We start from the raw sequence: 25,825 nt of genomic DNA, 5'->3' as shown, positions 1-25,825 counted from the left end.
CATTGGAAAACACCCCTCAGGCTCCCTGTGGGCGGGGGGGCGGGGGGTGTCCTGCAGGCTTCGCCCAGGCTCTCCGTGTCCCCGCAGGACTGAAGGGCAGGCCAGGCTCTTGGACCTGCATGGATCCAACACAGACTCCAAGCCTCCCATCACAGGGAGAGCAGAGCGCCAGGCCTGGCTCTGTCAGGCTCAGGGGCCGCCTGGACCTAGCCCTGGATCCGCCGGGGCCCTGAGGCAGGGCTGAGAGTCCCCTGAGCCCAGCAGCGCTTGACTGACAGGCCTTAGAGCAGCCTTGTCCTGCTGCCTGGGGCTTCAGGAGGCTGGCCTCGGGGCTCTCATTAGGGAAGGGTGGGAGGTGGGGCAAGGGCACTGGCTGCCTGCGTGGTGGCCAGGACAGCGGTGAGCTCTGTGGTGTGTGACCTCAGGCACAGAGTGACATGTGATGAGAGATCTTGACATAACCTGGCCCTGGGTAGAAGCCCCCCTCCAGCCAGGGTAGGGGACAAGACGGAAATTGATGGGACCACTCTGTGTTCAGCTCATGGCTCTGGAACAGCAGACCCTCGGGCAGTGGGGGCCGGGTTCCTAGTCTCCCTAGGGACCAGGACTCGTTGGGCAGGGATGGCAGAGAGCACAGAGCGTGAGTCTGGGAGGAGGTGCCAGCCAGGGGGTGGGCAGCCTGGTCAGGGCTTCAGGGGCGCGGGCTGCCCTCCCTCAGGTGGGCGGGAGCTGGCTGGGGTGGGGTTGGGGGCCACAGGCGCTGAGCCCGCTGGAGGAGGGATTCTGGGGACAGGATCATTACAGGCCACCAGCCTTCCCTCAGCCCTGGGCCGTTATGTGGCTACAAATCACAAAGAAGCCGCAGTGTCAGCACCTGTGGGAGCCTGATGGAATACGGGGGCGGCCGGAAAAATCCCATCAGCTACTGATCTGCAGAGCCCCGCCGGATGGGGGGGGAGGTGGGGCGTCTCCGGAGCCCACAGACACCCCACGGCCCCCCAGCTGCAGGCCTTCTCGCCTTAGCAGGGATGTCCTGGGACCCCCCAGGGTCAGCTCCTCCTCAGCATGGAGGGAGGGTCCTGAGACCCCAGGCGGCTCTGCTTCTGGGGGGAGGAGGCGGGCGCACAGGTGGGGTCAGTCACTCCGTACTGCAGGGGTCAGAGCCAAGTCTACGAAGCCATCCCAAATCCCCTCAGGGTCAGAACCCCCAGGGACCTCAGAGCTCAAGGTGGAAGGCAAAGAACAGGGGCCAGGGCAGAGCTGAGCTGACCCGGGACAGCCACAGAGGCTCAGGAGCACAGGAGAAAGGCCACTTACGAAGGGTCCCCTACTCTCTCTGTGCCTTAATTGCTGCTTCAGAAAAATGGGGGAAATAACAGGAGCCATTTCAGAGAGCAGCTGAGAGGACGGGGCCACACTGGTCCACACAGAGCCCCAGGGCAACTCCGCGGGCCCCTGCGCTCTCTGTCTGTCCCTTTGGATGTATGTAGGCTCCGAGTCAAGTCCCAGGGACCAGAGGTGTGCTTCTGAGCCCCGAGGGGCTGGCGCTGCTCCAGGAGATTCGGCAAAGGGCGGAGAAAGGCATCTGGTCCAGTCTAGAACCTGGACACGGCTTCAGTGATCAAATCTGTGCCACCTCATGCACTGGAGGCAGTTTAGAGCATCCCTGGCCCACCCCGGGCGCCATGAGCATCCCCAGCTTTGACAACTAAAAGCGTCTCCAGGCTTGGACAAACGTCCCCCGGGAGCTGGGCTGGCCTGGGAAGCCGGGTGCAGGTTGCGGGGACCTGGGAAGGGCCCCAGGAGGAGCCACCCAGAGAGCGCTGCTCTTCTTGCAGGGAGGAGCCATGGCGGGGCCCGCCCTCCGCAGCGCCGCCCTGCTGTTCCTGGTCCTCCCCGTGCTCCTGCAGCCCAGCGTGGCAGAGTCCCTTGCACCCGGAACGCCTGCCCGGAGCCTGCCTGAGAACCTCCTGGACTTCCCTGCCCCGTGGACACCGCAGGCCAGCCACCACCGCCGCCGGGGCCCGGGCAAGAAGGAGCGGGGCCCGGGCACGCCTGGCCGGGCCCAGGAGGGGGCGGGGGGCACCACCTCCAGGCAGGCCTCTAGGCTGCCAGGGGCTGGGGGGCTGCTGCTGGACAAGGACCTGGTCCCGAGGCTGGCCGTGCCCTCCTCGGACAAGGAGCCCAGGTCCCCAGGGTGGGAGAGGGTGAAGAAACGCAGCAGGAAGCACAAGAGACGCCGGGACAGGCCGGAGCCGCACCGAGGTAGCCGAGACCTGCGCGGGGAGGGGGCCTGGGGACCCGCGGGAGGGGCAGGGCCAGGGCTCAGATCCGAAGGCCCAGGCCAGGCCAGGAGAGGGAGGCCAGAGGGGCGACACTGCAGGAGTCCCTGAGAGATGAGCCAGAAGCCCCAAAGCGGGCAGGCAGTGGCACCCAGGAGAGAGGAGAGAGGCCCACTAAAGTCAGGGTCCAGTAAGAAGAGGAGGAAGGGAGAGGAGGTGGGGGGACACCGAGGTGGATAGGTAGCAATAGAGGATCAGTCTCCCCCATAGATCATCTTCTTAAGTCAGGAAGTTCTACCTTTTATTTGACCTAAATCTATTACTCCAAGTCCTAAATCTATTACTCCAAGCACACCTTTAAACCACTCTGGAATAGAGTGAGGGCCGAGAGCGCAGGCTCTGACCCCAGGTCTGTCCGAGATCAGGTCCTGGCTCCATCCTCACTAGTCTGTGGCCCTGGCCGAGTTCCTGGTCTGTGCCTCAGTTTCCTCTCTGCACAGTGAGGAGGGCGGCCCCTTCACCCCCCAGGTGGATTCAGAGCTCTGCTCTAAGAGTGCCTAGAACGCAGGTGTTGGGAGCCACCAGCAGTCACTGCTAGTCAACCTTCAGGTCCCTTAACCTGTGTCCTCCGACCTGGACACAAGTAGCTTCCTGGCACTGTGAAAAGATGTAGGCAGAAGGTTTAGCGGCACCGAGGTGTGCCCCTGGGACCCCAGCTACTCAGGACGCTGACGCAGGGGGATGGCCCATCCCTGTCCCTCCTGCGCCTGTCCTGAGTGTGGCAGGGCCTCCTCCCCCACCTTCCTTGACTTCCCCACGTTCCCTACACACAGGAGCTTCAGCCTGGAGCCCTGGGCCCAGCTTCCCCGCTGGGTACATCCGTCTCTGGACAAACCTGGCTGACAGACCAGGAGGCCCCCCTCTCCCCAGCCCTGGGCCCCCACAGGCCCGCTCAGCTTCCAGGTCTCTAAGTGACAGACTGTCTCTAGGGGACACTGCCTCTGCGTGCCACAGACGGGAAGGGGTGGGAGGTCTTAGGGAGGAAGGCGGGGAGCCCCCCTGCCAGGCCTCCTGAGCCCCCCAGGACACAGAACCCAAACAAGTACCCCAGCCTGACTTTCCGCCTCCTTCCCCAGTGGTCACTTGCGTGAGGCTGCAAAAGTGAATGGTTCCCAAGACCCCATCTACTCCCGAGATTCATTTCTTCAGGGTGGGGGGGACCCCAATGGACCCAGCTGAACTCACCGCCAGGTCTTGCCTCAGCAAAAGAGGCAAGGACAAAGCCCGGCCCTCCAGCCTCTCTCCAGGTCCCACCATCGATGAGCCCCCTGTGGCCCTGCACTCTCGCCCTCCCACTCAAACCACCCCACATCCGTGGGGCTTGGCAGGTGATATCAGTGTTAAATGCATTGACCTTGCACTCAGATGATCCTGGGTTCAAGGCTACTAATGAGCTGTGAGTCCTTAGGCAAGTTACCTAACATCTCTGTGCTTCAGTTTCCACCTCTATAAATAGGGCTGTAGGAGCGCCCACATCCCAGAGCTGCTGCAATGGTTAGATGAACTATGAACTAGTACTTCTGAAGTGGCTCCTCTGGGATCCAGGAGAGTAGGTGCTCAATAAATAGGGTGGTGACTAATTTCAGCACATAGGAAGCACCAAGTGTGTGGCAGCCTGCGGTGCTCACTCCATGGTGAATCCCACCAGTGCCCCCGCCCCGCCCTCACCCCTGCCCCACTGAGCTCCCCTGGGGGCATGCTACCCGATGGTGGCTGAACCAGGGCTGTCCCTTGGTCCCTGCTGCCCCTGGTTTGCAGCAGAAGAGGTAGGTTGTACCGTCTGCTGACCCAGGTGGCGGCAGGTAAAGCCCTCTGCCTCTGCCCTGGGTCCCAGGCCGCGCCTTGGTCCAAGGCCCCAGCTCCCTGAGGAGGAGGGCGGATCTCTCTGAAGACCCCTCCCTGGCTGCTGCCCCTGAGGAGTCCTCCACCAGCCTGGCGCCCACCATGCTCTTCCTAACCACCCTGGAGGCAGCACCTGCCACCGAAGAGTCCCTCATCCTGCCTGTCACCTCGCTGAGGTCCCAGGTAAGGTGCCCAAGACCCTGGAGCTGGAACTTCAGATCTTGTCACGGGAACCCCTCTCAGTACATGAAGGGGCACCGAGGCCTGGCAGGAGGGTGCTGGGGGGCCCCAGGCCCAGGTGGACACCTGGTCTCCAGATGCCAGTGCAGTCCAGCCCCGGCCCAGCCGCCCCTCCATCCTGGGGAAGGGCACGCCTGCCAGGTGGGCTTGGGGCCATCTGGGGGAGGAAGCAGTGCAGCCTAGCACACTAGCCTCTGTGCACAGAGCGGCCAGGCCCTTAGGAAAGAGCTTTAGAGTCCAGAAGAGGACAGAGAACAGTCACAATAGCTGTGAACACCATGTCCTCTGACCGGTATCAACTAGCAAGGCCGCAGTTCCACCCACCTCTTCCCGACTCTTTGTGTTTTTTGTTGTTATTGTTGTTTGTTTGGCTGGGTTTTTGTTTGGTTTGGTTTGGTTTGGTTTGGTACCAGGGATAGAACTCAGGGGCACTCGACCACAGAGCCCCATTCCCAGCCCTATTTTATATTTTATTTAGAGACAGGGTCTCACTGAGTTGCTTAGTGCCTCACGGTTGCTGAGGCTGGCTTTGAATTCGCAATCCTCCAGCCTCAGCCTCCTGAGCTGCTGGGATTATAGGTGTGCACCACCGCGCCCAGCTCTTTCTGATTCTTGAGAAAGACAGGAAACCAAACCAGAAAACACAGTAAAAGTGCCACCCAGTGGCAATACCAGGAGGGCATGTAGGAGTGAACCCAGCCACTCTTGTCCTCTATGGTAGCTTTGAGTTTTTTTTTTTTTTAGATAAAACTATTTGAAAGGATCCATAATATACGTAATTTATTTTATATATTGTATAAGAAATAGTGAATAAAAGTAGATATTTTGTCAGTACAGTCATTCCCCCTTATTGTAGTCTACTTTCTACAATTTCAATCCATCATAGTCCAAGAACATTAATAGAAAATTCCAGAAATAAATAATTCATAGGGTTTTTTGGGGGGGGGCCTGGGGATTGAACCCAGGGGTGCTTTACCTCTGAACTACATCCCCAGACTTTATTTATTTATTTATTTATTTTTAGATAGGGTCTCCCTAATTGCTAAGGATCTTGCTAAATTGCTAAGGCTGGCCTTGAACTTGTGATCCTCCTGCCTTACCCTCTGAGTCTCTGGGATTACAGGTGTGCACCACTGTGCCCAACTCAATTCATAGGTTTTGCTGTCTGGAGTAGCAAGATGAAATCTCACTTAGTCTCCTCCAAGACGTGAATCGTTCCCTTATCAGATACACCGTGTCCATGCTGTATATGCTACCTCCCCGTTAGTCTCTTTACAGCTGTCTACTAGTTAGCATCAGATTGATCGTAGTGGTACAGCAGTCCCTGTGTTCGAGTTACTCTTAGTTTACTTAATAATGGCCCCAAAGCACAAGAACCGGGCTGCTGGCAATTCAGAGATGATGAATACAAGCTGTAAGGCACTTCTTTCAGTATCCTCTCGCCTGTCACACAAAGGAAGAGTGTGCCGTGCAGTAAGATATTTTGAGAGAGAAAGAAAAGCCATATAATTTCAGTATAGTATATCGCTATGATTGTTTCATTACTAGTTGTCGTTGATGTCCACCTGTGCCCAGTCTACAAATCACAGTCCACCACTGGCGGGTAGGCACAGGAAGAGCTCTGTACAGGCTTCAGCATTACCAGGGTGGCCTTGGAATGGGTCTGCTATGATCAAAGAGGGACTTAGATTTTTCTTGTCCTCTTTTGGGTCCTGTACCTTCTGATATTCTGAAGAAAGCTAGGGAGTCCATGGTTAGCTATGTCATTGGAGGTCCCTTGAAGACCACCAGTTGAGAACCCAACTCTGGAAATACAGTTATTGCCTGAGTCCTACTGTGTGCAGTGACCCTGTGCAGAGTCAGTCATAGTCTCTGGTCTTCAGTAGTTTTGAGGACAGTAATGGGAGCTTTGAGTGGGACAGAGTCCTCGTCCCTGGCCACCACAGTGCCTCAGGGAGCTGAGGAGAGGAAAGGACAGAGAAGGGAGTGGCTGGACTTCTTCACGCCGGGCACAGGGGCACACGCCTGTAATCCCAGCGGCTCAGGAGGCAGGAGGATCGCAAGTTCAAAGCCAGCCTCAGCAAAAGCGAGGTGCTAAGCAACTCAGTGAGACCCTGTCTCTAAATAAAATACAAAACAGGGCTGGGGATGGGGCTCAGTGGTCGAGTGCCCCTGAGTTCAATCCCTGGCACCCCCAAAAGAAAGAGAAAGAAAGACCCCTGAGCAAGCAGGAGCTCCTTCAGCCCAGCCGGGGTCAGCGCCCTGCTCAAAGGGCCCCGTGGGCAGCTCACCCAGCTGCTGAGCAGGAGCCTCGGACAGCTGCCCTGGTGTCCTCGGCTAGGAGTCGGGCTGCCCAGCTGCCCAGCAGAAGTGGCCTCTGCGTAGCCTCTCCTTTGTCCTCTGGCCTCGAGACCCCACATTCCTGCCCTATCTGTGGGGAGCTTTAGGGTCCCCTCCATCCGTCTTCTGTAGTCACAGCCCAGGTCTGACGGGGAGGTGATGCCCACGCTGGACATGGCCTTGTTCGACTGGACGGATTATGAAGACTTAAAACCTGAAGTCTGGCCCTCTACCAAGAAGAAAGGTATGGTCGCCTTCCGCACCCTGCGCCAGGCCCGGGCTCCCCTCCACCGCCACCTGCTGGGTCAGTGAGCCCCGTCTGATCTGCTGATGTGCAACGTGGGTGGTGGGTGGTGGGTGGATCCGCCTAAGCCTTAGCTGACCGAGATGGAGAATTCCGGTAAGTGTCCCTACATGCCAAACGCTGCCCGGGTGTCAGCGGGAGGGGAGGGTGACCCGTGGGGTCCGAACTACTGTTGGCCCAGTTTAGAGAAGAAACACTGAGGCACAGAGAGGATGGCTCTTGTCCAAGCCACCCCGCAGGGGCAGCGGCACAGCACAGTGACTCCTGCCCTTTCTGCTCTTTTGGGGCCTCGGCTTCTGACACCCTGCCTCTGTGTTCCCAGAGAAGCACTGGGGTCTGTCCAGAGACAGCAACGGAACATCGCCAGCCCAAGGGCAGCCCTGTGACCATCACCAGGACTGCCTGCCAGGTACCCCGGGGTCCAGGCTCTGGGCTGGGAGGAAACCAGGTGGTCCAGGGGTTCCCAGGCACATGAGCAAGGTCAGAGGCTCCCTGTCCCTTGGCAGACGATAAATAATGTCAACGAAAGCCACCAATGTCCGTCTGAAGAGTCTCTATCATAAGTCAATTCATCTAACCCTTTACTCACTGCAACCCAGAGAGAGGGTCACTGTCCTCCTCAGATTTCCGGCGAGGCAGCTGGGCCTCAGAGAGGCTGTGTCTGGCCTAAGGTCACACAGGTGGAGGCCATCAGTCATTGCCACTGAACCCAGTTGCCTGGGGAGAGCCTGGAGGGGCGCACCTCGGGACAGTTCCACCAGTGGCCAGGGTATTCTGCAAAACAGCGACCAAACCAGCCGCTGGGCATGGTGCCAGGCCACCACGCCCTCACAGCCCGCTTCCTCCCCAAGCCACTGTTTGCTCTTGGGCACAAAGACAGGCCCCAGCTTGTGCCTGTCCCCCGGGCAATCCTGGGCAGCTGGCTGCAGACCAGGTCTTGGCCTGTCTGGGGCGATCCTCCAGACACCTGGGGCTTCGGTCTCCCAGTCTGGTTGTCACTGGTCCCCGAGGCCCCTCACTGCTCAGAGCTGACTCCACACCGGCAGCCCCCAGCTGTTCCCCCCGCTCTCCTGGGGAGGTGACCCCACACCACCTTCCCGCTTCCCATAATCAATCAGGCGCCCATGGGGGCAGCTGGGGTCTCTGCCCTCCACCTCCAGGGACCTCAGCCTTGACGTCCATCGGTGGTTCCAGCCGGGCAGCCCTGTGCACCAGATGGCCCACACTGCCGCGGCACGGTCTGCCACCGTGATGATGGATGTCCCGTCCAGGGGGACTGTGAGCTGGGCAGCCGGGAGGGGCTGCTCTGCCCGGCTGACCGCGTGCTCTTGCTGTGTGGCAGGGACCTGCTGTGACCTGCGGGAGCATCTCTGCACCCCCCACAACCGCGGCCTCAACAACAAATGCTTTGACGACTGCATGTGTGTGGAAGGTGAGTCCCGTCCTCGCCACAGGCCTCCTTCCCAAGGCTGGTCTGCAGTGAGCAGGCAAGATGTCCTGGCCACGGTGGGCAGGAGCGAGAACAGACGTGAGCTGCGCACGTGAGCCGCCCGTCTACGAACTCGCTGAGTCTGGGTTCCCCGGGGGGTGGGGGTGGGGGTTCCCAGGTCTGCTTCCTCACCTCCTGAAATGGCTGGCTGCTGTCCACATCAGGGGCCGGAGGAGGAGGAGACCCAACAGTCCTTTCCCGGGGAGGCCTCCCCATAGATATCCAGGTTGGGTGGGTTGCCCCACACCTGTCCAGGGAAGGATGCCGGGTTCATCCCTCCAGGCTCCCACCTCTCCCGTGCACACACACCCAGGAGTCCAGGTTCTGTGCTTTCTCTCCAGAGATCCTCACAACCAGCCCCAGAGGGGAGCAGCTGTCACGTTCCCCACTTCACAAAAAAAGCCCTTCTCCAAACTTACACATTTCGAAGAGTAGGGGAGGGCTGGGGAGGCAGCCCAGCTAGAGCATTTGCCCAGCATGTGCAAAGCCCTGGCTTCCATCTCCAGCACAGCTGAAAGTAAAAAGAAGGAAAAAACAGTACTTCCAATTTGTTATTCTGAAATTTTTCAAATATATACTAAAGTAGCCAGAATCTTAGCATGAACCCCCATTTCCCTTCTCTGGGCTTCAATAATTACTAACTTACAGCGATCTGTGCTGTCTCTCCCCAACCTACTTCCCTGGTCCAATATGATTTTGAAGCAACTCATGAAAGCATACAGATATTTCAGAAATATTTTGGTACATATCCCAAAAGGATAAGAACCCTCATGCCCAGTGCTGTGTGCACACCTGTAATTCCTGCCATTTGGGAGGCTGAGGCAGGAGGATTACAATTTTGAGGCGAGCCTCAGCAACTTAATGAGGCTCTAAGCAACTTAGGGAGACCCTGTCTCAAAAGTAAGTAAGTAAATAAATAAATAAATGGATGGATGGGGATGTAACTCAGTGGTTCAATTCCCAGTACCAGAGGGCAGGGGCAGGAGATAAATACCCTCTTAAAACCAAAATACCACAATTGAACAATAATTTCCCAATACCATTTAATATCCAATCTGCATTGCCCCCTCTTATGTGAGAGAATTTGGACTCAGTCCCTCTATGAACCTGAGATACCTGAGCCCAATTTTGCTCACGTTATCTTAAAAAAATTATCTGCTGGGGAAGCGATAAAGCTATTGGGTTCTGACCATTCATGTGGTCAGGTGAGAAGTCGATTTGAGCACCTCCTGGGTGTCGGATGCTGGACCCTGCAGATCTGGCAGGGAAAGAACCGCAGAGTCTGTGCCCATGGATTAGCTCGCAGACAGAAAGCCAATCCACAGATAAGACATCTTTGGAAAGTCAGAGGCTGTGGAGAAAAGGGCCCAGAGAAGGGGTTCCCAGAGCCCCGTGCGCTCAGTCCTGGAGCAGCGCCAGGTAGTGCAGCCAGCTGCCCAAAAGTGGGGGAGCGGGAGGACGGTTCCAGGCAAGGGATAGAGCGTAAGGAAAGGAACGGCTTGGTGTGTCACATGGTGACCCTGGCGAAGGTGGCAAAGGGAGGGGAGAGAAGCTTCCAGAAGGATCACCCAGGACCTTGACCTTGTTTGGATCTTGTTTTGTTTGTAATTTGGAAGTTATGGGCAGGTTTTAGCTCGGGGTGTATGCTGGTCTGACCTCTGAGATTGAGACCAATGTGAGCACTCAGGGCCCCTCACCAGGGCTGGGCTAGACCAGCGACCAAGGACAATGATGCCTTAGGGTCCGGCCTGGAGGCATTGAGTGCTGGGTGGGCGGTGGGTTTGTTGTTGTTGTTTTTTACTGGGGATTGAACCCAGGGGCACTTAACCACTGAGCCACATCCCCAGCCCTTGTTATTTTTTATTTAGAAATGGTCTTACTGGTTTGCTTAGAGCCTTGCTACATTATTGAGGCTGTTGCTGAACTTGCAATTCTCTGCTTCAGCCTTCTAAGCCACTGGGATTACAGGTGTAGGTAACCACACCTGGGCCAGGAGGGTGGGAGGTGAAGGCATCCCACAGGTGGGCAGGGTCCGGGTCCTGGAGGACCTTATAAGCCAACATATGAAGCCTAGATTTCATTTTAGGTACAGTGGAAGCCACGGGAGAATTTATAGGCAAGTACAGTGCAGACTTAGCATGTGAGAGGCCCTGGGTTCGATCCCTAGACTCTGTGTGTGTGTGTGTATAGATTTTTTTAAGTATATATTTTTAAATAAAATTTTTCTCCCAATTTTTAAATTGTCACCTTTATTTTTAGAGCAGTTGTAGGTTTACAGAAAAATCGCAGGGTGTGTAAGAGTTCTCCTAAACCCTTTTCTCCCCTGCATGCAATTTTCCCTAACAGCATTTTGTGTGGCGTGGTACATTTCTTACAATGGATAAACCAGGACGCTTAGGTTATTATTAGAGCCCACAGTTTACTTGAGGGCCATTGTATGGTACAATCTGTGGGCTTTGCCCAACGCATGACATGTATCCACCATTATGGTGTGGGGGGAATATGTTCACCGCCTTAATCATCCCCTGTGCTCCATCATCTGTTAATCCCCCACCCACACTCCCACCCCCCTGAAGCTGGATCTCCCTCTTTTGTTTTGTTCTGTTCTGTTTTCTGCCGTGCTGGGGAGGGAACCCAGGGGCAGCAGTGCTCTGTCACTGATCTACACCTCCAGCCCTGGGGGGTGGGGGGGTGTACCAGGGACTGAACTCAGGGCATTTGACCACTGGGCCACATCTCCAGCCCTATTCTGTATTTTTTATTTAGAGACAGGGTCTCGCTGAGTTGCTCTGTGCCTCGCGTTTGCTGAGGCTGGCCTTGAACTCGCCATCCTCCTGCCTCAGCCTCCTGAGCTGCTGGGATTACAGGTGGTGAGCCACCGTGCCCTGCTCCCAAGTCTCTCTTTGAAGCTCATGCAGGCGCAGTGCGGATGGGCTGCAAGGCCGAAGAAGAAGGAAGGAGAGATCAGGGGTGCAGGGCCAAGCAGGGGAGGGGACAGGTGGGTCCGAGGCCTGACCTTTGCCTCCCTTCGCCCAGGGCTGCGCTGCTACGCCAAATTCCACCGGAACCGCAAGGTCACACGGAGGAAGGGGCGCTGCGTGGAGCCCGAGACCGCCAACGGCGACCAGGGATCCTTCATCAATGTCTAGCGGCCTGGGGGAGGCGCCTCCCCAGTGGCCAGGGGACGGAGTCCGGAGGTTTGGAGAAGCCGGGCAATTTGTAACTAGCAGTGCGACATCAAGTGGGGGACCAGATGGCGAAGGCTGCAGTTGCAGGCTCAGGACACTCAGCCCCAGAGGGGATCGCTGGGCCCCCTAGCTGCCCCCTCCCAGGTGACAAACCGCGGGCCATCTGCACCTGCCCAGCCCACCCACGCGACCTGCACCTGCCCAGCCCACCCACGCGGCCGCTCAGCCCACGCATCCGGCTCTCCGCGATGGCCACGTCGAGAGTGCCCTCTACTGTCCGTCAGCAGCACTGCAGGCGCCTCGAGTTCACACCGAGGTTTTGGAGAGTGAAACAGACCTAGGACTCCCCAGGCAGGAGATGAAGCTGGAACTCTCTTCCGTACCAGGCACGGTGCTAAGGGCTCCGTATGCGTTATCTCTTGGAATTATCACAATGACCTTGTGAAGCCTGCACGGTCAGCATCCTGTAGGTGAGGACACGGAGGCTCGCTTGATTTACTTGGCTTGTCCAGGGTCTCAGATCAATGATCCTCAAGCCTTAACGTAGGTAAGAGCCGCCGGGGTCTAGTTGAAAAGCACATTCCAGTTCAGTAGATGGCGTTGGGAGGGAAGGCTCTGAACTGGGCCTGAGCTATCAAGCTCCAAGGCCCAAGTTCTTGCCCCTTCACAACCTAGAACTTAGTCCAGGTTCTCCCCGGCTTTCTGCAAGAGAGATGCGCTCCCTGGGAATTCCTTTCTCTGTGGCTGGAACAACTTGTCTGTTCTCCACCTTCCCGGGACACAGGTGGATTACCTTTAAAAGCAAGATGACATGGACAGTAAGCATCGGCCTGTGTGTGAGGATGGCTCTGGGCAAATTGGCCCCATATCTGGTGTTGATGTTCTGAGACATGAAGTGTGCATGGGGACAATCACGTTGCTCTGAAGTCCCTGTGGTCTTACTCCTCAGCATGTGGCACGCACTTCCAAGGTGTCCTGAGAGCCTCTACCCCAGCAGTTCTGAAGCAAGCATGGTGACACACGGGCACCGGTCATCTGTGTACACCCACCCTGCACACTGTTTAGTGATCCCCAGGTCACCCTGGAGACCATCCCTGGGCCCCACCCCATACTTCTGCAGCAGACCCCATTGGAAGGTGAAGGTACCTCTGAGATTGGGGTGCTCCCCAAAGGACCCCAACAGGCGAGGCCCATGATGCCCACCAGCAGATCTGCCTCTGGGGTGGAGACATCCATTTAAATCCCCCCACCTGGCATGTCACTCCTGGCCAACTGTCTGGCCCAGGGCAAATCAGGTTGCACATGACCACACTGTTGGCCATTCAAACCCCTCCCTGGCCTGGACCATGGCCCTAGGGTGCCAAGGGCTGTTTACCACTTTGAGAAAATCAGTTGAGGTCAAGGGTTAGGCACCAAGGAAAGCAGGCAGATCTAGAAGAAATCAAATATGCCTGTTCTCCTCTCCCTCTTCAAGGTTGATAGGCATGGGAATCCTGGGGGCAGAAGGGAGGGTGGGGAGCTGACAGGGATCAAAGCTGCTGGTTGGAAAGTGAATCTGCCAACAGTTTTGTGTCCAAGACCGACAAGCCCCACGCTGGGCGCCTCACACAGCGAGGCTGATTCTGGATTGTGCTGGCTCTGTGGGGCAGGATCCCAAGGGGCGGCTTCTGACAGCATTGCTATGGCTGGAGCCAGGGTTGGAAGGCCCAGGACATCAGCAGTGGAAAACGCAGACGGTCAGGGCAAAGCTGAAAGGCTGCAGAATCATCCCTGCCTCCTCCACAGTCCACAGCTGGAAATCCCAGGCCCTCGTCTTTGCCCTAGATACCTCCATTTTGCACTGGGCGGGGGAGAGGGTGGGAAGGTGGAATCTGTTTAACTCTCAAGTTGGGGATCCCAAAGCCCCTCAAGTGTTTCATCCACCTCTCTTCCAGGAAAGTTCTTCCTTGAGTCTACCTTTCTTTTGCTGGTACAGTCGCCAATTTCCTCTAATCCAGAACTCAGCAAACTTTTACCGTGAAAGGCCGAATAAATATTTTAGACTTTGCAGACCATACAGTCTCTGCCGAACTACAGAACGGCCATAGCTCAAAGCGGCTGTGGACAACATGCAGATGAAGCCGCTTGGCCATGTGCCAGGGGAACTATTCACAGAAAAAATTTGAGAGTCATGTAATTTTCTGTGTCACAAAATATTCTTCCTCTTTTAGATTTTCTAAAACCACTTAAAATGTAATATATATATATATATATATATATATATATATATATACACTTCCCTTGCAGACTACCCCAAAACAGGCCTTCGGTCAGACTTGTCCATCTTCGGTCAGTCCTTGCTCCAATCTGTCACTTCTTAGCAAACATTGGAATAATCTGGGGAACTTCCAAAGACCTAGGGTCCAGGTGACAAGACTGTTTTGATATGGATTTTTGTTTGTTTTGTTTTTTGCAGTGCTAGGGATCAGACCCAGGGACATGCATATACTGGGTCACTGCTCCACTCTACTTGGTCGGAGTCGTGGTCTGGGCTTCATATTTTTCTAAAGCTCCCCCGGTTCTCTGGGGCACCTCTTCTCTGGGCTCCCATCTCTTACAGTCCATGTGATGAATATAGCCTATTCCACCTCTCACCACCCTGCTGACCTTTGGAAAGTTACTTAAGGTTTCTGTGCCTTGGTTTTTCATCTGTAAAATGGGGCCTGGGGCTACAGGTGTGGCTCCATGGTAGAACATTTGCCTAGCATGTGTGAGGCCCTGGGTTCAATGCCCGGCACTACAAAAATAGAAATAAAATACAACAGGGATAATAACTTTCCCTTCATAGAGCCATTGTGAAGAATAAATGCATAATTCTTATGGGGGATTTGGAATCGTGCAGACACACGACAAACCCACAGGGCCACCTGGCATGTCACTCCTGGCCAACTGTCTGGCCCAGGGCAAATCAGGTTGCACATGACCACACTGTTGGCCACTCAAACCCCTGCCTGGCCTGGACCATGGCCCTAGGGTGCCAAGGGCTGTTTACCACTTTGGGAAAATCAGTTGAGGTCAAGGGTTAGGCACCAAGGAAAGCAGGCAGATCTAGAAGAAATCAAATATGCCTGTTCTCCTCTCCCTCTTCAAGGTTGACAGGCATGGGAATCCTGGGGGCAGAAGGGAGGGCGGGGGAACGTAGTTCCTAATCATAGTTCTGGGAGACTCTTGTTAGTCCTTCTGGTCTCAGTGACTCATCGCATACTCAGAGGTGATTCCTGCCACCATGCAGACTTCGAAGTGCGTTCATAGAATGCTGAGCCGTGTGATGCTCTGTTAGAAAAAAGGGGTGGGGTTCCAGGATCAAAGTGTGGAAGATTGTTCTAGACACAACCCTGAGCAGCAGGCGCGATTCCAGGAGCTGTGGCAGAGCTGGAGGAGCAAGTGACTTTTCCCAAGTGTAAAATTGTTCCGTGGGGAGAGCTGAGCAGGGGCCAAGAGGAAGCCGATAGCTTCTGGGACCACCACCTGAGCCCACCTGCGGATCCTCCAGCCGAAACCTCGACACCATTCCCAGAGACCAAGATCCCCTCCACGACCAGGGGCTGCCTTTCTGTGCTTGGTCTGGTGACTCCAAGGGTGGTTTCTGTGCCTGCCGGGAGTGAGCTGAGGGTCTGATGACATGAGAGACAATCCTCCTGGGAAAGTGACAGCTTCATTTGCTCCTCGAAAAGTGACTGAGTCACAAGTCAAATCCCAAAGCCACAACCCCTTCTACCACTGAGATGCCAGCAGGTGGATCCTTCCAAGAAGCCAGAACCCACCGACAGGGACACAGTGGGGCCGTGGCCTCACGATGAGGTTCAACTTTGCAGCTGGATACACTAGACATTGAGGTCACCTGCAAGGCACACGTTTAGAAACAACTGGAGCAGCCCAGAAAGTAAGCCACCGAGGACTTCCCAGGGCCGGGCTGGACACCATCCCGCCAAGATCAAGTCATGCTCACAGTCATGCAGTAGCCAGTGTGTGCATGTGCCCGGGAGGCTGCGGGCAGGGGTGGGCCGTTGCAGAACCAGGGGTTTCTATTTCAGGGAGTCCGTTTTCTGGATTCTAAGGCGGAACAGGTGATCTGATGCAGGATTCCTGGGGCCACTTCCGGCTGCGAGAGGCTGTCTAGTCCTCACCCCTCACCATGTGGCCTAGGCCTGCTGTATCACCCAGGAGCCTGGTGGAAGCACAGAACCTCGGGCCCCACCCCTTCTACCTACTGAACCCGAATCTTGGTATGTGTGTCCGGGTGACCCAGCCACCTGGCTTTTAACAAGTTCTCCAGGTCATTCTTGTGCACCATGAAGTTTGAGAGTCCCAGGTCTGCGATGCAGGATGGAAAACAGAGATGTGGGATGGCTGGGGACGTTGGGATGACTCAGGGCATTGGTATTCAAACGTGTTCTCAGAGATCCCGCTTGCTATACTGCTCAGCCTTGCAGCTCTGAGGCCCCGCCTCCGGGGCTGGCACTGGTCCTGTGTTTAGAGGAAAATGGGTGGGGCACCTGGGCTTAGGACCCTCAGTCATAGGGTTTTCTGACTTAGGGAATTTCCCGGGGAGGGGTTGTGGCTCCTCCTGAAGGTGTGGGAGCAGTGGGGGGGCTGCACTCTTGCAGACCTAGGACGTCATGTTGCATGTGTGCTGCGAGCTGTAAATAAAGGGATGGTGGCTGAGCTGCCTGGCCTCCTTCTGTTCCTCCAGCAGATGGTCTGTCTGGGATGACAGAGCATCGCCAGGGCCCTTGAAGGGACCCGAAGCCCAGTGTTTCCCCTGCCATTTCCCGTCCCTCACTCCACACATTTGACCCAGCATGGGCTCTGAGCAGGCAGCAAGCAAGGCGGACCCTTCCCCTGGGCCTCAGCTTGGCCCCTTATCTGGACCTCCTGGGCAGGTCTCGTGTTTTATCTCCCTACCCATTGTACCCATCGTAGGGTTGGGGCTGCTGAGGCCCCAAACAGTTTACAAGGCTGGTCACAGCGGCAAGGCCTCCAGAGGCTCCGTTCTGGGCCAGGGTGGCCAGTGCAGGGTCAGCAGGGTGAGGAAGAAGAGCACAGCCTCAAGGCCAGGCTGGCGTGGGCTCAGGTGCCATCTGGGGGAAGTGTGTGAACTGGCCAGAGGGAGCCCTGGCTTAGTACCAGGTAGGACACTGTGCAGACCAGGCTGTCAGAGGCCTAGCTCATCAGAGGAGGCTGTGTGACGGCTCCTGGTGGCACCGTGTCCCTGCCTCCCAAAGCCCCAGACACACCTATGGCTGGTTAACCCTGGACAGGGACCCTCCACCTAGGGACCTACAGAGATCTCCGCACCCAGCCTAGATGGGGAAAGCAGGTCTCCTCGAATCAGCGTTCCCTAAAGATGGGGCCTTAGCTAGGCAGCAGGAGAGTCCTCTGGGGAGCAGACCCAGGCTTCTGAGCCCCACCTGGACCTGATGGGCTCAGGACTCTGCCTATCGAGTAACTCCAGGCTGAGGACTGCCACCCCAGACCTTCCTGAGAACTCACTGTCCCCAGGTGGCTGCTCAGGCCCCAGGTGGCCTAACAAGCTGCTGCCAAGGATGGTTCTGAAGAATCAAGGCCAGAATTTCTCCTTCCTGTGGGTCTTCCAAATCACACCCTTCCTGCCCTGACCCCCATCTCAGGGCAGAGGTAACACACAAATGCAGGACTGCCAACGCGGGAGCGCAGCTCAGGAAGCCTTATCTACACAGAGGGGCAGCAGCCGGACTTGGCCCTTCAGTTGTAATTTGCTGACCCCTCACCTATACTGCTGACCTGGGTCAACAGCTGCAGAAAGGCACACTGGGCTTTGAAAGCCCCTTCTGTCCTGGGCTGTCAACTTGAACCATTTCTGCTAATACAGGTTAGAGAGTGCTGAGATATAAAGGGTCAAGTCCTGTCAAACGCAAGGCCACAGGGATGTCAGCTCTGTGCTGGCAGCCTGCCCGCCGCCTTCGGGGGGTCAGATGGCTACACTGGGGTGGATCAGTCATGGTTCTTCAGAGGAAAAGGCCAATAGGAAATTTATATTTATGTATCTTAAATTAACTATGTATATATGCACATACATATAAATATGTTAACGTGTGATATATACACATATATGGTGGATTTATTTTAAGGAACTGGCTCCATGATTGTAGGGGCTAGCAAGTCTGTAGTCTGTAGAGCAAGCTCGCGGGCCAGAGACTCAGGCAGAGTTGATATTGCAGACTTGAGGCCAGATCTCATTTCCAAGTCCTCGGGGTTTTTTTTTTTTTTTTTTGGTACTGGGGATTGAACCCGGGGGTGTTTAGCCACTGAGCCACATCCCCAGCCCTTTGTTGTATTTTATTTAGAGACAGGGACTGACTGAGTTGCTTGGGACCTCACAGAGTCGCTGAGGCTGGCTTTGACCTCATGATCCTCCTGCCTCAGCCTCCCGAGCTGCTGGAATTACAGGCGCCATTTTTGTTCTAAAGGCCTTCAACACAGAAAACTGGCCATTCGGAGGCTTCAGGGGCACAGTGCCCTAAACCCTGGATCACAGAACCAAGGCACACAGCAGATTGGTCTTTGTGGGCTATGAAACTCTGGACAGAATCTCCATTGGTCATCTTGAACTTTAGGTGACAACATGACCAGCACCAACTACTGGTATCTTGGGTCAAATATCCAGCAAATGTCCACCCAGTATCAATCTGGGTCAGGGTGGGATGGAAGGATGAGAGTGAGTGAGTAGGCAGATGGCTAAATAGAGGTTCCCCCTGCCCTTCTTCACAGCCCACCCCCAGGATATGCCAGGAGATGCCACACTCTGGCCTATGGTGAAAAACCAGGTGTGTGTCCAGGAGACCAGAGGTAGGGGACCCAGCTCCTTCGTCCTGGTGACTGGTCAGTGCAGCTCTGTACACTGTGGTCCTGAACCATCTCTGTGCCCTCCACCTTGACCTCGGGTCAGTGGCCAGCACGGAGCAGCACATGTTCAGAGAGGGGAAACATGAGGGCACATCCAGCTCTGGCCTCTGTTGACTGCGTGAGGCCCCCATCCTCTTATGAAATGGAAACTGTTAGGCTGACTTTTGCAGAGGAGGAAAAGGAAGGCACAGAGAAGTGAGGCCACCTGCCCAGTGGTGCTAAGCTGGTTGGCAGCAGAGCCAGAGGCCCTGCCAAAGTCTGTCTGACTCCCAAACCTGAATATATGTCCATGACCCATGGTACAAGTTTACTGAGCACCTACTAGGTCACTGATGCCCCTGCCCCACTCCCCAGCCCCCCAGAGTCAGGGGTGCTGCCAGACCTTCACCTTCATCTTTAGGCTGCCTCTCAGAGAGGAAGGGGATGGGGATTCCTCCCAGGGGCTTTCTGACTAGCAGAGCCGGTGGAGGCCCCTGCCACCCTGCCCTGTCCTCATTCTTCCCTTATCTCCTGGTGCACGGGCTCCATGGGCACCTCCTGAAAGGACAGTGAGGCCTCCCAGAGCCTGCCCTAGGGGCGGACATGAAAGACACACCACAGCAGATAAGCCACAGCAGGACAGGCACCAAGGCCACAGGGCCAGCAGCCACCACGGCAGGGCTTGTTTGTGCTTCTGAGCCTCTGCTCGGGCACAGCCACAGCCCTCAGAGGCCTCCCCTGAAACTCCAGCACCATCCAGGTGGGAAGGCGGGAGCAGCGTGCACTTGGGGAAGGTCAGCTCCAGGCCGCGCCAGGTCCCAGGGCTGCAGAGAAGCTCTGAACCAGATGCTCAGCGTCTGTGGGAGCACGTCCACACACGCGTGTGTTCACATGCATAGACATTCACGCGTGCTCATACATGCACACACATAATGAAATAAAGAGGATCATTGCTCCGTGGATAAATGTTTGAAAGAAATGCCGGAGAGCAGAGAATTCCAGTGAGCAGAGCCGCGGACCTGCTTCCTCTGGGCTGGCTTCCTGAGATCCAGCAGGACGCAGGCAATTGCTTCTCCTGCCTTTTCTATGAGCACCAAGGGTTCCACGGGGCACTCTGATGGGCCCGCTGAGGCCCGACGGGAGCACACAGGTCTCTGGAGGGACAGGGCAACATTTCTAAGTGGTGAGGCTTTGCCAGGACGAGCCTCACCCAGCGGTCATTTTACAGGACCCGGATGAGGTGGCGAAGCAAAGAGGACATTAGGAATTATTTCTGGTGCTTTACAGCTCCAGGAGGACATCGCAGAGCCTGGCCGGTCTCTAAAAGCCAGCTGTGGGCTGGGACACAGCTCGGTTGGTAGAGTGCTTGCCCAAGGCCCTGGGCTCCATCCCCAGCAGCACAAAAAAGAAAGAAAGACAAGTCAGCCGCAGAAGCTGTGCCTTTGGGACAAATATTTCAGAATCACGCCCCCTCCCCTTGCTTTTGAATAGTCAGAGACAGGAGCCCCTCCCAGGACAGGGGGCTCTCACACCCCCGCACAGCGTCAGGTTCCCCAGACACACTGGAAGAGGAAACAAGAAGAGCCACCAGGCAGGAGGACATCTTCCTGGCCGTGAGCCGTAGTGTGGGCACTGCAAGTCCTCATGGCAGGATGGCGGACTCACCAGGGACCCGGACACAGGACAGGGATGAGGCCTGGGAGCCCCGGAGAGCCCAGCCACCAGCTCAAGGCCTCCATGGTCCGTGGGCTTCTTTCACCTTCTCCTGTCCCCGTCCCACTGTCTTGCTGCTCACGGCAACTGGCCGCTGCAAGGGTGAGAAGACCATGTGCACAGACACCAAGGTCGGCGCTGACCCAGCGACAGCCCGGCCCTCCCGGCCCTGCCAGACCCAGGCCAAGACACGGAGCGCGCCTGTGAGCATCACGGGGAAGGGTTCCACACGGAACCCCAGAAAAAGCCCAGCCATAAGGGGCCAGGACTCCCTGCCAGCCCCTCCTCCCTGGGCGTCTCCTGATGGGCCCTGCTTGCTCACAGGGAGTGAGACTGTCCGACAGGTTTTGGGTTTCTCTGCTGTTTCTTCCGGTTTTATTTGCCCACTTTGGAAAGGAAGTGGCTGGAATCTGCATCAGAATTGGTGTCCACTATCTTGTGGATCAAAGGACAATTGGAAATCCATGCAAAGTCTTTTCTTATTCAATGCCTCATATTCTACAAGCAGAAAAAAAAAAATCAGAGTCAGTGACTCACCCAAGGTCACAGGAGAGTGCTGGGAAGACCCTGGGAAATCAGCAGGAATCCCCACAGTGTGCAGAGGTCAGCTCCAGCAGGAAGGCCAGCAGGAAAATGTCTGCGCCTCATCTCTGTCCATCAGACCCTATCCATTCACGGTGTGCCCGCAGGCCAGGGAAAGACAAGAGATGCTGAAGACACCGTGTTTTTAGTGTAGCAACAGGACAGCCCCTGCTTATCAGGTGCCACCCAGGAGCTGTGCCAGGCACCCTACATAAATGACCCCACATCATCCCTGGAGGGGATCTGAGGAGGTCCCAGAGAGGACTCATCACAGGACAATGGCATCCTTGACAAATGTCATAAAAAATGGTTTCAAGAAATGTCGGGTAGAGGCGGAGCAGAGATTTATCAGGAAATCCAGGAGCACACATTCAAGGGAGAATGCGGGCCATCTCCAGCAGGAGAGATACTTTTGGGGTCTGGGGCTCTTCTTTTAAAAGAAACCTTATGGGGGGTGAGCATGGGAAGGTGTGCGGGGATGACATCAGCCTCACGATCCCAGATGGTATGTGGTAGTCGGTGACTCCGTATCCCCAGGTTGACGTCTTCTCCACTGTCTGATCAGTAGACAATGTGGCCAAGTCCCCTGTGGGATAGGATTTGAATTGCTCTTTTTTTTTTTTTTAGTTTTCGGTGGACACAACATTTGTTTGTATGTGGTGCTGAGGATCGAACCCGGGCCGCATGTATGCCAGGCGAGCGCGCTACCGCTTGAGCCACATCCCCAGCCCTTGAATTGCTCTTTGCTCAGGCTGTTCTAAAACACACAGAGCTGTAGCCGTGGACTAATTAACAGTGCGCAGGGCGGTTTCCATAGGCAGTGAGTTTGTGAATGAAAAATCTGTAGATTTTCCAGAAAGTGGAGCGGGCCAGGCCTGGGGAGGGATGACGGCTCAGGCAGTGCAGGGGCGGGCAAACTCGGCTCAATCTTTGGGATTAAAGTCACGGCCTCCTTTCCCTTCATCTCCTTTCTGCCTATCTTTTGCTTCTTGTCTCCTTCCTCAATGTGATCCCCACCACATCGTGAGCTTCAAAGTGGCTAAATAACTCGCCCAAGATCACTCTGACAAGAGGAGGCCGGGCAGGAGACCAAAACACACTTTATCTGAAAGACACAAGAAACCATGAGAAAGAAACGGCTGTGTTGGCCCTTATCAGCCGCGGGCTTCACCACCAGCTGATGGAGAGAGTTTCTGGGCAGAGCTTGGACTCAGAAGCAACTTGAGGACAAGCAGCAAGTTTGGTGGCAGGTGCTTGTGATAGGAGGAAGTGGCACACATGTGATTCAGTTCACTCCCTGAGCACCTACTGTGTGCCAGGCTCAGGACAAGGCACTCAGGAGGCGAGACCTTCCCAGGGCTTATAGTCTAGGTAGTGGTGGGTACAAATAAATAGGTCAGGTAATCTTTTCAGATACTGAGAAGTGCTATGGAAACAATAAAATAGGATGGTACAAGTGTCTCGAGAACCGTGTTGCAGTTTCTTAAAAAGTTAAACATATGCTGGGCACAGTGGCGCATGCCTGTGATCCCAGCAGCTCAGGAGGCTGTGGCAGGAGGACTGTGAGTTCAAAGCCAGCCTCAGCAACAGCAAGGTGCTAAGCAACGCAGTGAGACCCTGTCTCAAAATAAAATACAAAATAGGGCTGGGGATGTGGCCCCTGACTTCAATCCCCAGTACAACTCCCCCAAAAATAAGTTAAACATATACTGCCATATGATCAGCCATTTCACTTCTAGGTATTTATCCAAGAAGTTGTGCAAGCCAGGCACAGTGACACATACCTATAATCCCAGAGACCCAGAAGACTGAGGCAGGAGGATCTCAAGTTCAAGGTCAGCAGCAGCAACTTATCAAGATCCTTTCTCAAGATTTAAAAATTTAAAAAAGGGACTGGTGATGGAGCTCAGTGGTATAGCGCCCCTGGGTTCAATCCCAGCATTCCACATGTCAATTTCTTTGTTGAAGAGACAGAAACATACAGGATGGGCGAGGGACATTAAACATTTACACCTGAATTCCAAAAGGGTACTCACTAAAGATGTGAGCGGAAGCCTTGTGGAATGTGGAGGTCATTTGTTCTTCCAGAGCCAACAATGAGTCATGGTGAGGAGGACTCGGGCTCCTCTGAGAACACAGTTTAGGGTTCCTTTGTTCCTCTGTGCTTTGGCTGCCTCCCCCAGGCCCACCCGCCAGCTGGAGTTCTCCATGCACTCTCCCCTGCCTCCCTCCTACGCCAGCTGGCTGGGAGGAACACAGCATCAGTGTGTGAGTGGCAGGGACACTCCACAGACCTGCCTTGTGCTTCTGCAGGCCCTCCTCGCCTGGCTCTGTCCTCTTCATCCCGGCCTGGCCGGTATTGCCTGCTCCGTAGGCTGTGGAGCTCAGTGGTTAGATGTCAGGGTCCTGGAGCCCGCACTTCTAGGCGCACAACTCAGCTTCAGTGCCAACGAGTACATGGGTCTTTGAGCCAAGCAGTGGAACTTCTCTTAACTTGTGAACAGGAGTAGGAACTGTGCCTATCCTAGCTAGGGTTGTTTGTGTCTGCCACGAAAGAAGTACTTAATGTCCCTTCTAACTAATCCTGAACCTTCTCCTTACAAAGTGACCACGGTTTTATTGCACACGTGGGTGGGGGAAGGTGGGATTCTTTTCCTCCCCTTCCATAAAGGGCACAGCCAACACAAAAGATAGTTTAGCAAGAGAAAATCATAGCAGATTTATTTAATCAAGGTTCTATGAGACACGGGAGCCTTCAGCAATAAAGACCCAAATCCTAAGGAAAACTGGCTGCTTTTATGCTTCAGTGTGATGAAGAACAGAGAACTGTGCAGAAATGGGATCTGAGGGTGACAGACAAGTGGGACCAGCAAGGCCTGTACATTTATTTATTTTTATTTTTATTTTTTTTAAGAGAGAGAGAGAGAGAATTTTAATATTTATATTTTTTAGTTTTCGGTGGACACAACACCTTTGTTTGTATGTGGTGCTGAGGATCGAACCCGGGCCGCACGCACGCCAGGCAAGCGCGCTACCGCTTGAGCCACATCCCCAGCCCAAGGCCTGTACATTTAAATTCTCTCTCTCTCTCTCTCTCTTTTTTCTTTTTCTTTTTGTGGTGCTGGGGATCTAACCCAGGGCCTTGTGCATGCAAGGCAAGCACTCTACCAACTGAGCTATGTCCCCAGCCCCATTCAAATTCTTTTTAGCCTCTGTGTCATTGCTCCTCCTGGTCTGGGGCAGGACTCCTTAGGTACTCTTAGGTACTCTTCTTCCCCCTTGTACTAGGGATGAAATCCATGGCCTCAGACATGGTGACCAAATGCTCTATCACTAAGCTACATCCTTTTTTTTATATATATTATAACTAATTTATTTTTTTAGTTATCGGCGGATACAACATCTTTGTTTTGTATGTGGTGCTGAGGATCGAACCCGGGCCGCATGCATGCCAGGCAAGCACGCTACCGCTTGAGCCACATCCCCAGCCCCTAAGCTACATCCTTAGCCCTTAAAAATAGGGTACATTTTAGGGCCCCCTCTGGAATGAATGTCCTCCAGGGAGAACGGAAAAGGGAGAACTTTCTAGGCTTTATGGCTTGCTTTGGGGGACAGGGATTCTAGTTTCCAGGATGCATCTGGGGGAAAGGAGTCTGGATTTCAGTGAGGGTTTCTATGATGCCCTTCAGGGAGAAAGGAAAGGGAAGGAGACAGGAGGGCAGGGGAAGGTCAGAGGGGCTTTGTCTCTGAGCCGCAAAACTCTCTTCACCTAGGCAGGGAATCCTTTCTTTGTATGCGGGGAGACCTTGGGTCTGGATATTATCTGAGGACCTGTCCAGGCAATTTTGTGGGTTCCCACCTGGTTTTTACCCTCCTGGAAACAGAGCAAGAACTCAGATATGCCCTGAGAGTGGCCACACCCAAGATGGCAGGGAGACGATCCCTTTCTCCTCATTTCCTCCCAGCACAATTGAGGGTTTATGTAGGGAAGAATTTCTGCTGGTTTTCCAGCTACAGCTTCCTAAAACTTTTGGTATGTTGACTTAAATGGGTTCCAACCACTTGGCTCCTGGGTACTGAGGCAACAATGGCTTATGTGGGTTGCCCATTTAATAAGTGCCAGGCACTCTCTTCTAGACTAAGCTTTAGCTGGGCTGTACCCAGCCCTGGGTTTTGTTTTGTTTTTCTTTCTTTGCTACACGCCCACCTCTGTTTTTGTTTGTTTCTTTGAGACAAGGTCTCACCAAGGCTGCCTAGGCTGGTTTGAATTCCAGGATGCAGAGAATCCTCCTGTCTCAGCCTCCAAAATGGTAGGGGTCTCCATAGCTTTTGACTAGGAACCGACCTTGGCCTTCTATCTTCCTGTCCTGCCCTGTCTGCATGACCCAATTATAGCAAGAATACTGCTCCCTGTAGCAAGAATCGCCCTGCTCTTGGTGTCTCCTCATCAATTTTTCATTCATGGTTTTTAGCAATAATCCCCACTAACCCTTGTCTGCAGTTGAGTCCCGACTCCCTCCCTATTGCAGTTCTAATTTTGAACAGCCTCCTTACTGCTTTAACGAGTGCTCGAATAATTTTTTTTTCTTTAACGACATAAATTAACTAATTTATCCTTCCAAGGAGGTAGGCACTGTAAATAACCCATTTACGTGGGTAAGGACAGAGGAGAAAGGGTGCCCTCGGGGAGACACCCACTGGTGCCATGTCAGAAGCTTGCACCCAGTTTCTAGGCTACAAACCCGGTGGGGGCTGCAGCCTAGCGGGAGGCGCGAGCTGCAGGACGCCGTCTCCTGGCAACCCGGCAGCAGTCATATGCCCCGCCCCCGCGTGCCTCACGTGACCAGGAGCCGAGCCGGGATTGGCTCGGGCGCAACGGGTG

General features: G+C 54.9%; 1 protein-coding gene across 1 annotated transcript; it reads left to right on the top strand.

The window, feature by feature from the left end:
* Positions 1-1,841: 1,841 nt before the first annotated feature.
* Draxin (dorsal inhibitory axon guidance protein) lies at positions 1,842-16,578 on the top strand. The gene is made up of 6 exons (XM_046424791.2): positions 1,842-2,265; positions 4,177-4,367; positions 6,897-7,008; positions 7,391-7,477; positions 8,411-8,500; positions 11,594-16,578. The coding sequence occupies exons 1-6, from the start codon at positions 1,848-1,850 to the stop codon at positions 11,704-11,706; spliced, it is 1,011 nt and encodes a 336-aa protein (XP_046280747.1). The 5' UTR covers positions 1,842-1,847; the 3' UTR covers positions 11,707-16,578.
* Positions 16,579-25,825: the final 9,247 nt, after the last annotated feature.

Source organism: Marmota monax, unplaced genomic scaffold (assembly GCF_021218885.2).
Source record: "Marmota monax isolate L192 unplaced genomic scaffold, Marmota_monax_Labrador192_F-V1.1 WCK01_AAM20220418_F8-fsc00080, whole genome shotgun sequence".
Taxonomy (NCBI): Eukaryota; Metazoa; Chordata; class Mammalia; order Rodentia; family Sciuridae; genus Marmota; species Marmota monax.
Note: the sequence above shows the minus strand (reverse complement) of the source record. Positions and strands in the feature narration are given on the sequence as shown.